Here is an 11,953-nt window from a genome sequence, read left to right as displayed (position 1 = left end):
CCCGGTTCAGTTCTCTGCCGTTGCAGATGGTCCTCGCACTGCTGATGATGCGTCGTCGTAGCGACGCGCGAAATAGGTCGTTCGTTGTGGGTCGAAGGATCGTGTCGATAGATCCTAGATCGATGGGCGGCTTCTCTCTGCTTTGATGCGTCGCGGGATAAACTTCAACGTAAGGTAATCCGAAAGGAAAGGATGAAATAAGAGGAGGTGAGGAAGAAGAAAATAAACAATCCAAGTTGAAATCTGCAGGCAAAAGAAAAAAAAGCCGTCGGTTAAGTGATCGCATAAATTGTAATTATAGGATTTTTATTTGCGTAAACAAGGCTGTGAATATATTAGGTATATTATTCGCAGATGCATCGATTAAGTAAGACGTGACTTTCTCAAATATCTTTGATATTTGTATGTAAAATATTTATACGATTATTGCTAGTTAATATTTTTTAACGTTTGAAAAGATTAAATGAATATATAATTCGCTGGAAAATATTTTACAATTTAACAGCGAAGTGCAACTCGAAAGTGCAACTTGTTGAATTGTATTTCTATTCTACGGTATTTTCAGATTGTTCAAAGCACATTAATTATCTCTTAAATTTGACGATTGAAATGACTACATTCAATTCACTGTGATCTTTAAACTCCGAGAGAATATTCAAATGTGATTATATCGGATTCTTTACGGCTCTAATTGAAACAGATTTCTTTTTAATTTGAGTGGCTTAAATGCTACTTGTACTATGAACGACACTCTTTTATTGCGCATGATATCTTTTCGTAATTGGGTTCACTGGTGTATCGGAAACAGTAAGCTAAGATCATAAAACCCCCCGCGGCTCGTGTTCCTATTATTTTCTTTATATCATGCTCTGTGAATGCTTGTGCACATTATTACGGCAATAAAGGTTTCGCGTGAAAAACGCGACGAGATTAATTTTTTTATGACTGATTCAGACCAGACACTCGAAGAAATATGAAAAGAAGTCCCATCTAAAGGAGATTCAGAACTCGCGAAATAGGTGAGGCAGCTCTTGCAACAGTACGGTCTGTTATAGCTTGTAATTTATAAAATCCCTTTTCGAACTTTTCTAAAAGTTTGATGGTAAAAAATTGTCGTTCTTCAATCTGTCGCTGGTTGTGAAGAATGCTTCGAAATCACGTATTATGCATTAAGGGGCAAGAATTATGGATGTAACCGGTGTGACCAATGACTCGTAATATGAGGCTCGCGAAAATCGATAGTCGGAGCGCGATTTTGCTTGGAATTTCTGAAATGCTTCACGGCATCGCGCGAGTTCACCGGCATTTACGTATTCTTGGAACATACGCGCGGCACGGAAGCGCTACTTCTATGGCTTGCTCGTCGATCGTATCATCGAGCAGAGAGCACCTTTCTTCAAGAGCTCGCGGGATAATTCTATGCTCACACCGCGAGAAAAGAGGAGGAGAGGAGGGAAAGGAAGCGTCGAGGAAGCAATGATACATTCCGACCGCTCATATTTGTTTCTTCCGTACTTCTCCGATAATAGCGACGTCCATGTTTCGCGGAACTGGTGAACCTCGCGTGTAATCTTCAACATTCTACTTTCTCGGAGCATTGCTCGAGAAGAAAATCTCGAGTTTGATTCAAACAAGTTGCAATAGCTCACAGAATGTTTCTACAGTAGATGTTATACGTCGAACTGAGAAGTAAATAGTCGCCTTCTGTGTGCGTCGAGACATTTTGTAAGAATTACTACGCAACATCAAAATTTTAAACAATTTTATTGACTCAGACGCCGTAAATGTAGCTTGGAATTTTTAAATTAAATTGAGCTAGAATTGAAAGGAACGAAATTTTTAAGAATATACACGATAAGTGATGAGTTTGCATCAAGATCTTGCGAAGGGAAAATTCTAAATTTATCATAGAGCTTGCAGCTGAATGGATATCTGGGTCATAGGCATTCCGTATTTCATTCCGAGGTTATTCTTTGAAATCTTAATTCGTGTCTTCGGCCGTTTTACGATCTTGTAACGATTTCAGCTTTCAGCCTTCACGTTTGTTGCTTCAGGAAATTCAAATTGCGCGAGGGTATAATTTATGTAAAATTATAGGGAGGTAAACTAGAATGAACCAATGAGAAATAAGTTAATTTCAACTTATAACGACTTCCATGTGAAAGCATTTCGCAAGTTTCGCAGGTTAGTGTAATACATTGCATAGAATTATCCTCGCTCCGCGAATAGCACCTACCTATTAGACCGCGAAGTGGTAAACGAGTTATAGAGCCATTACGTGTTGATGAGATACGCTCGTGGATGCAGCTCATCAAGCATTTTACACGCACAATACCGTTGCATGCATCGAATTCCTATAATAGCTATATTACATACGATCAAGAGAGTCACAACAATAGCCTAGTATGTGTTGAGAGATGATAAGTTACTTGATACAAAGTCCTGTCCAGTTAAATGTTTGAACTGGGACCGCGACAACGTTTTAATTATGAAGAGATTGGCTCTAGGTTGAGATATTTAATCTGAAATGTATATATGGGAAAATAATTGATAAATATGTCAAAAGAAATGCAGACCATATTAAAGCTAATAAAATACTTTAGATTGAAAGCAAGATTAGAAAGAATGATTATTATCCATTTATATTTTATTACGATACTTAATGAAGATTAAGAACAATAATCCTTTATAAATTAATGTTCTGGAGTTATTTAAATATCATTTAACATTAGCAAGTAGGTCATTGTATAACTTTACAGATACTAATAGGTAGTACAAGTAGTAATAACCGATTGTACGGATAATTATAGTCCAATCCTATTCCGACACCATTAAATTACAGACGGTGTAAGAATCGATATACCCCGGCTTACCCAGCTTCTGTCTAATCAGACAAACACCGAAATTTAATGAGAGACTTATCGAGCAGAACTAAGCAAATACTTTCTTTGTCGTACCTTTGGTACGATTATAAAATGTTGAAACCAGATAACTTTAAACTGTGTCAATTAGAAGAACATATTAATTTAAAGTTAACCACAGCATAATAACGTAAGCATTAATAGGAATAAATGTCATGAATTTATGTTAATAATGTATTAAATATTCGCATTCAATTTTACGCAAATATCACTTTGTGCGCCACGGTTATAAATTGCATATGTATCCTCATAATTTCAAATGAAATGAAATGGAATATGGATATTGTTCCACCGGGTTGATGTCTGAATTCACGTAATTACGAAGATTAAATCGCGTCTAAAAGATTACCGCATTCTGCTCATTTTAATCTCTGCATCTAGCTAACATTGTAATCTTAATGAAAATTTTGCATAGCATTTCTTGGTATAATCTATCATATATTTTGCTGAGATTGAGATAATATAAATATTACAAGAAATTGCGTAACAGAGAAATCCCTGCTAATCCGTACGTAATGTCTTAAAGCTGAAAACTGCAGCCACTACAGGTATCGAATTTTTATTTAAGTGCTTTTCAAGACTAATCGATAAACTCTTGGTGAAAAATAGATGAGTCAGGCTTTTCTTTATTAACGTTTTTAGATCGCATTTATTATGTATCGCAATTGACATTTTGTGAGATAGAAGACAGATTTTTTTTGTGCAAGATTAACGACTGAATTCATCAGTGGTTAATTAACTTCATCAACTTTAATCTAATCGATTCTTCGCCTTCTTCTTCTGCCGCTGGAAAATTTTAGTTTGCGAAAATAAACCTAAAAGAATTATTTTTTGTTATATCGCGAATCACGATCTGAATCCGCGACATTACAAATCGTTACTCTCAACCACTTTTATCACAAGAATAAATGTACATCTGTTAATGCAGGAACCAGTAAGGAGTTAACCCTCGTTAAAAAAAATGTTTAAGCGTATAAAGAAAGGAGAGTGCTTTCGCACAAAAGAATATCCTCGTTTACGCTGATCGTTAAGATCCATCTCGGCAGCCATGACTAAAACTTCCTAAGAAAAAGCCGCTTTTGTTAACGTCACGACGAAAGGAAAGATAGGGAGAGAGACTCTCTGCAGCTTGAGTGTAAAATAAAATTCGTTCTCTCTTAAAAAAAGGAAAAAAAAATCAATGCCGCTTCGCAAAACGCACGCATTCGCCATTACTTTTTCGTCTCCCAAAACTCAGTGTGTCACTCCTGCTAAAATTATCGTATTCGTTTCTCGTTTCCCAGCTATCCCGACTATTTATGACTGAACATCGATTGTACCCCGTCCAACCGAGACACTGGAATCTTGCGCAATGGACGTAAATCCGAAAACTGCACTTGCGTACCAAAATACACACTCTCATTCAGGTGGATAACGATCCCATTTATCAACGACCGCCCACACGTCGCTTGTCCTCGCCGTCAATACGAGCGGCAGTAGTAATCTTACCTCGGCGATCTCGCTACGCAAAGATATTAATTCGAGCTCTCGCTCGATAAAGCGATTGCCCGAGCACTCGGTCGCGTTGATTCGTTATGGTTGCAAACCCGTGAGACGTTATTCCAACGACGTTATTGCGACGGCGTTATCTGCGCGTCTTATCGACAGCCCTGTCGAGCGACTATCGGGAGCGACGTTGAAACTACCCCGAGAGAGGTATCGAAACTACCCCGCTTGGCGAAGACAGCCGTCACGTGAAGGTGGTGCGCGCCACCAGCCTGTCACCTTGCGTACTCCACGGGGCCGGAACCGGCAAAGCGATTTTACGAAAAGGCGTGTACCGAGACGATCGCGATCTTAGGCGGAATCGTTGCCGCGAGATCGATCTTTTCGCGAAGGCACGGGAATTTGAAATTCTCGCCTGACCTGTGCGACTCTCAAACTACGGTCACTTACCTGTGTCGCGTGCGCGTACTACCCACTAGTTTGCCGATGAAGCAGTGAGGCTCGGCGGAGAATCGCGAGGGTGTCGCCCGGAGGGACACCCTGGTCGATACGCCGGCGCCTGCGCAACCCCTTATCGTCTACCAAGCTCCTCGCGTCCCTCGTGGGGAGCTCCCTCGCATTCAACCCATCGCGGACGCGTACGATTTCGTACGAGAAGAATGGCGAGGGTAGGGGAAAACACACACAAAAAAAAGGGAAGTAACCCTCGCCTGCCTGTTGGTATTTGTGCGAGATTGTTCGGTGCATGTCAAACACGGTCCGCTTACTTGCCGACTGGAGATGAAACTTGCTTTTACGTGCTCTCGCACCCTCTCGACGAGCGCGACATTCACGCTGTAAAGAGCATCGCCGCCCCCGAGAGATGAGAGGGTGATTTTCGTCGCAAAATTGCCTTTTTTTTTAAAGCTCGCGAAGTAGTCGAATCGATGACGTACAAATGACGTTTCTTTTTCCGAGGGAGAAAATAGAACTCGTGGGGAACGTTGGAGAATGTTTGAACGAAGCTGAACACAACCCCGGACGTTATTAAGAACGCGGAGCTTGACATCCCTTGTGAGAGTCTATCGACGCGATGCTATATGAAGCCATGCTCGAGAGGAGAAATCCATCAGGAACGATAAACTCTTCGCAATATTGATGTATCTGTCGGAGTTCTTGTTGAAGAGTTTCTTATTGAAAAAGCCGACTCAGAGGAATAACTTACATTGTTAAGAAACGTTCCCTTAATAAAGGATAATACAATTCATTTTGAGAGCAAAAAGTAATATCGTAAGAATCAAGTAAGAAGTAAGCAATCGAAAGATGGATGCAGATATCTTTTAGACACTTTTGTACTATTTGCAGCATATAGCAATATTCTGTAGTCTTTTTGTTAGATTATTGTACAATTATTATAAGGTAGCCGATATTATTTTATATACCATGTATATAATTGCGATCGATCTTTGTAAGGAAGCTTATCGATAAGAATCTATATTTGGCGGTAAAGAATGTCAAGGCGATATCATCAAGAATATAAAATTGTTTAAATGTTTCATAAGATCTCTGTGGAGGCGAGGAGGCCCTAAATAACGCGTTCACATTATTTGCATTTAAAGAAGCGTAACCGAGGCTGCCGTTCGTTTCAAGGAAACTTCAATCAATACACAACCAAGTTCCTCCTCGAATCTCTCGACGAATTCACCGGATGTAGATGAAAGAGTAAGAAGGCTTTGAGCTGTCAAACTTCTCGTCTTGTTGCCAATAATCCGATAAAAGATATCGCGGATGTAAAATGACATTGCACTAAATCCACTTTACTTCTTTAAACCAATACTAACAATAAATAACATACTCTCCTCCTGTTCAAATTGTCGTGTTTATACTCGGTTCAATATTAACAAGATTAAAATTCTAAGATTAAAATTCTAAAATAAAAATTCTAAGATTAAAATTAAAATTAATATTACCCATAAAAAGTTGAAACACGATAGAGAAATAAAAAGATACATACAGAATTATTACTGAAACATAAAATATTTTTAGAATTGTCATATGACGTTAATTTACGCATTGTCAATCGCGTTACTGTAACGTCAGAGTCCACCTTTTACGTACTTTACTTATTAATTTCACTATCGAAAGTTCCTAATTATTTCTCCCATTTTTATAACTATATTGTTTTATAAATATAAAAGAAATGCATTACGATGCACAACTGACAAAAGTTTATTACTGCGATACACTAGTTTACATTAAAACAAATTAGTGTCTTGATTTTAATTAAAAATAAAACAATCAGTGTTACGAAATTTGAAGTTAATATCTTATTATAATCTCTATGTGCTGCAACAGCAAATATTATATAGGTATAATTCATCTGTGAAGTTGGAGAAAAACTTTAATTATAAGTAAAACATTTCTCATTCGCAACTATTGATGCGTCTACGTACACATTTAATACTGCTTCAATTTCAAGTTTCAAACATAAAACCTGTCATCGCAGATTGAAATGTATCGCATATTACTCGCGAATGATTATGTGCCACTTCTTGGTCGTCTTATGAAGTCTTTGTCTGCCGTGTGACAGTTTATGTAGTGCTTTGACGATGACCTCCTTAAGAATCTGAGATACGCACGCGTAATAGATGGAATTGGAATCTATTCTAGAATGCTACGATGCGGATTCTTTAAGGGAAGTCGAGTGTTATCTTCGAAACTGATAGGCAGACTTTAAAGATCCGTACGTCTCCTTTAATCACGATAGGTCGAACCAGTCTAGGTCGGGCTGCATGGGTCGTTCATTATAATTTTTGAGCCTCTCCGAACCGGTTTTAGTAGTTGTTGCCAGTAGTACGCCAACGTTGTTGTATGTTGTTCCATTTTTTCATCGTTCTTGGCACGTATACTTTTAAATCATAGACATGCGGATTCCGTTACGTCAAATTTGTTTAATTTATATTTGGTCAATCGAGTTTAATATGTAGGTATTTGTGAAGAAGACCCTGAAGGAAAAAGAGACCCTGAAAACAATACGTTATACGAAAATACAATAGTCAAATTGAGATTAATTAAAATACTTTTCTGTTTATTAATTAAATAACTAATAAAATAAAATTAATGTTGTTACCATCGTTTAAAGATCTTTGAAATACAAGAAGCGATTATATACAGCTAATATTCTATGAAGTATTAAATAATTAACTTAGTGTTAGTATTAGATTAGTAAAAAGATCGTGTTATCATTTTACAAAAAGTTTCTACAATTTTCAAAGATTCGGCCACCAGACTGCTGCAGACTGAAGAGGTTGAACTGATACAAAGATTAGAAAATGTAAAGTGACACGTATTATTTGAATAACTCGATTTGTGTATAAGGGATGTCTATTAGCACTTATACGATGTTACTTAATTATTTTGACAATTAGATTTTCAAATAATTATCTAAAAGTACTTTTATTGTTTGCTGCTGTTGCTGCCGGCAATACTAACTCAACAAGATGCTAGACCTAACATGCACCTGCAGGAAGCTCGGGCGCCTCGCTGATACATCAGAGACCGCGGTTGCCAACCACTTGCTTGCTCCGTACCGTCCTCTTACGACTGTACCAGCAACCATTCAGCAGCTACACTGAATCCCGGAGACATGAATGCCCGCATCGCGTATATAGCAGGTTGGATGAAGAGGGAATGGCCACTACAGCCGCCTCCATCCCCTCCATAAAGCCAAACATCTGAGCGTCCCTCGGAGTAGCTCGGCGAGCGCAGTCATTATTGCGCCAGTCTAACATCCGCCAGCGATCTTCCTCGTCGCGGCGGTGCCGACTTTCTCAGCCGATTTCCGAGAGTACTTCGCGGTACCAACGCGTCAAGCAAGGGCGTGCGTGCGAGAGGAGAACGGCCTCGTGGCACGTCTCGTGGTCACCTCGCGAAGCGTGCTGATCGCGTCACGGTACCTCGGCGGATACGATGAGACTCTTCTCGGAGAACGAGGAAAATGTGACGTGAGAGACTGGCCTTCGGCAGGTCCTTCGGTGAGTGCGACACGCTCTGCGACGCAGTCAGTACACGCGGGCGGGGGTCATCCTGCAAAATGACCGTCGCGATGAGGAGGTTGCTGTCGACGGCGGCGATGTGCTGCTGGCTCCTGGTGGCGTTCGATATCCGCCAGGTAAGTACAAGGAACTGTTGTTCCGAGATGAGAATTCCGCTGTTTCAAACGCGCCATCGAACGTGCCGGAAACCGCGTGTCTGCACGCGGATGCGCCGTCAAACAATTCCGCGGGAAACCTAGCTGCGTCGACTCTAGGCCGTACCAAAAAACGACCTTGTCACATCTGCTCCAATGCTTCAATATTTTACGGAAATCGTAGATGAAATCTTTTTTTACAGAATGTATACGTTTCTGTAAAAAATAATATATAATTATACATTATTAAAAATAATTTTAAAACCATGCGATGACCATGTGAGAAAATAAATAATATCACAAATTAAGTACTTCTCTTTCGCGTCTCCCATATACCTAATAATAATAATTTGATATACCTTATCTCATTTTTTGGTCTTAATTTCTTAATTATAAAAAATTAAGACGTAGCTAGTACTTTTTTCGATAACATCTCGACCGCGTGAAGTGTTCAGTACTCAGGATATGTATTATGACATGACCGCGAAGTTTGATCTGCCGGAATGATTACTGTCATTCAAGCATCCGGATTCCTGAAGCTGGGCTATTTTAAGGTCTTTTCCTCCCTTTTTTCTTTCTCAATATCTTTAACTAATTTAAAGTTGGTTTTTCCTATAATTTTATTCATGATATTGTTATGTATTTTTATTATTTTATATTTAAATTGAGTTTTTTCTTCAAATATGATTGAATGAAAGTTAACTAAAGAGTTTTTGCAGAGACTTTGTTTTCACATTTGACTATTCATAATATAAATATTATACTCATGTCCCTTTACTAAAAAAATTAATTGTAAGTTATACAAAACGTTTACAAATGAAAAAATTGCAATAAATCTTTTGAGATTTAGTGTCTATATAAATATTTTATTTAAAGGAAAATTGTTATCCTAGTTTCTTGAGTAATGAAAATTTTATTTCATAATATATTAATAATATAAAATTAGAGAGCGACAAATATCAAGCATTCAAATAAGAAGTGCGTGTTTAATAACTGAAAGATAAGCAATGTTCTCAGCGCTTACATACTAATTAATCGTTGACGAAGATAAACACCTCTCTTGATTATAATACTTAAACGAAACGGAATAATATAATGATAAAATATCGTGTGATCAAATTAAAAAAGAAAACCTGGAGAGTAATTAAAAAATTATTTCATAATTTGATAAGTTCGTACTGTCTTGTTATTTATCTCCCTCTTGTTTGCTCGCTTTGCTAATATATGCATAATGCTCAACGCGACATAGAACGTGAAAGAAAATCATAAATACATAAATCATAAAACAAAAAACGGCATTCTACAACGCTGTGCCATGCGGACTCAAATTACATGCAACCGCGATATATCAGTAATGAATATGCAAAATCAATTTATATTTTTCGTGCAGATGCATATATTATTCGTAAACTGTAGACATACATTACGATAAAAAGAAACGAAAATTATATTAGCATTTAAGATACTTGATATGTATATAAAAATGATAATTATATATCGTAATAAATATATTATAATTATAATTATACGTGTATATTATATTATAATTATAGTATAATTATAGTAAATATATTGTAATAAATTATTTAAGTGTATACATATATTTAAGTATTTCTTTTCTTACGTTTTGGAATATACAGTACATCTATGGCCTTATTTCGATCATAGAGCTGATCAAGAATGAAGGAAGGCGTACCGAAATTAAATATTTATATTAGAAATACCTAAGAATATTTTATTATCTTACAAATTTTTATGTATTTAGCAGATAAAAAGGAGAGAGAAAGAGAGAGAGAGAGAGAGAGAGAGAGAGAGAGAGAGAGAGAGATATCACGAATTAAATATCCGTAACTACTTACGGATGTCACGTTCTTCGGCGATTTCTATCACGTGCGATTATATCGCAAACGAATCTCTGTGCTTAATGTATATATTTATGGCCGTGCCATCTCTAACTTATTACATACGGCATTAGCAGACTGCTAATTGCTTCCCGCAATCTTTATAAGAGTGCGTTATATATGAGTTGATTATTACGGAAGTAGCCGAATAATACGTATTATACGCTGCAGCTATTTTAACGTAAATTCATTTTCCATTATCCGTTATTTATTGCATCTTTCCGTTTCCCGTTTTTTATACTCCATTGACACTTTCTGATGAAGAGTTTCATTCGCTGAGACTTGTACGAGCGAAGGGAACAATTTGCATTAAAATAGATGAGTTTTTCTCATCTTTTCGAACGGCGGAGCTACATGCCGTTTCTTAAGGCGGCTGAACAGGCCACAGTAATGGATGCAAACTAGTTTCTCGATTTCATCGTCGTGCAACAAAAATATCGCGACAAGAAAAATCGCGATAACGTGAAAGTTGCTATTGCTCGAAAGCGGCCGGAGTCCTTCAGTCGCGATTTTACGAGCACGCGAAAATTTGCCCGACACGTAAATCCTTGAGAATATATATTTTTATATGTTGGAACAAGAACGCATTATGCTTTATCAATTTCTTCGGCTATAAGTCGCAGAATAATTAAAAATACCATGGACCAGAGAGAAAAAAAAAACAAAATTTAGAAAAATTAAAAACTCGCACTCTACGCCACGCATTTATATTAGCCCGTACTTATTTTATACATGCATATGTATATGAAATGTTTTTTACAATTACGTAGTTTGAAGATCGTTTCCTCATCTTTGCCAAGTTGAGAGTAAATCACTTGGCCATCAATCGAACGCGTCGAAAGGTTAACGCTCCGCGTCGTTCTTTCGCTCGTTCCGAAACGTATCGCGGGACGAAAAGTTCCAGACCTGGGGGCCCGCCTATTACAAGGAGGAATGCACTGGATCCGTGTGCACGTAAGCGCGTGTGCGTGCGCACAGGCGTACAACACGTGCGAGAGTGACCACCTGCCCCAGCGCGCCGCGCGCCGGTCCCGAGCTTTATATAGTTAATAAAAAAATCTAATTAACGAGAAGCCGCTCCCGCTTCATGGGCGGTATCCGCATTGTTTATCGCGCATCCCACTGATTACCATTTGTTATCACTAACGTTGCGACCTTTAATAGATCTTAACCCTCGTTTCAGACTAGCGCGCGACCATCCCGAGATTCCACTTCGCTCAAACGGAAAGGAAACAAATGTACGTTGTAATGCTGCACGTTTACTGCGCGTTTATTTCGCCTGCGCAATTCGCAGCGTGTTTTGACCGAGGCAACGAATTTAATATTTCCACCGGGCAACGTGCAAATTAGGCTAATAAGCTGGAGTCGTCTCGAAACGAACCATGAAACGAACAAATCTGAGAATCTGTTAATTGGCTGATTTTACTTTGGCAAATGTATGCTTCGTATTCCCCTTAGCAGTAACCATAGTCAATTTA

The 11,953-nt window shown here is 38.2% G+C and overlaps 1 protein-coding gene across 2 annotated transcripts in view; it reads left to right on the top strand.

Moving 5' to 3' along the window:
- The first annotated feature begins 8,119 nt into the window (after positions 1–8,119).
- LOC105568982 overlaps positions 8,120–11,953 on the top strand; it is a 32,571-nt gene continuing 28,737 nt past the window's right edge. The window contains exon 1 of one of the 2 annotated variants that reach the window (XM_012025087.1): positions 8,120–8,556. In XM_012025087.1, coding sequence (XP_011880477.1) covers positions 8,479–8,556 — 78 coding nt within the window. In that variant the 5' untranslated portion in view covers positions 8,120–8,478. The remainder of the gene's footprint in view (positions 8,557–11,953) is intronic. The other variant, XM_012025086.1, reaches the window with a different exon arrangement.

The sequence above is a fragment of the Vollenhovia emeryi genome, unplaced genomic scaffold, assembly GCF_000949405.1.
Source record: "Vollenhovia emeryi isolate VEMERY1.0 unplaced genomic scaffold, V.emery_V1.0 DF939126.1, whole genome shotgun sequence".
In the NCBI taxonomy this organism is placed as follows: Eukaryota; Metazoa; Arthropoda; class Insecta; order Hymenoptera; family Formicidae; genus Vollenhovia; species Vollenhovia emeryi.
The sequence above is the reverse complement of the archived record's forward strand: the minus strand, read 5'-3'. Positions and strand labels throughout refer to the sequence as shown.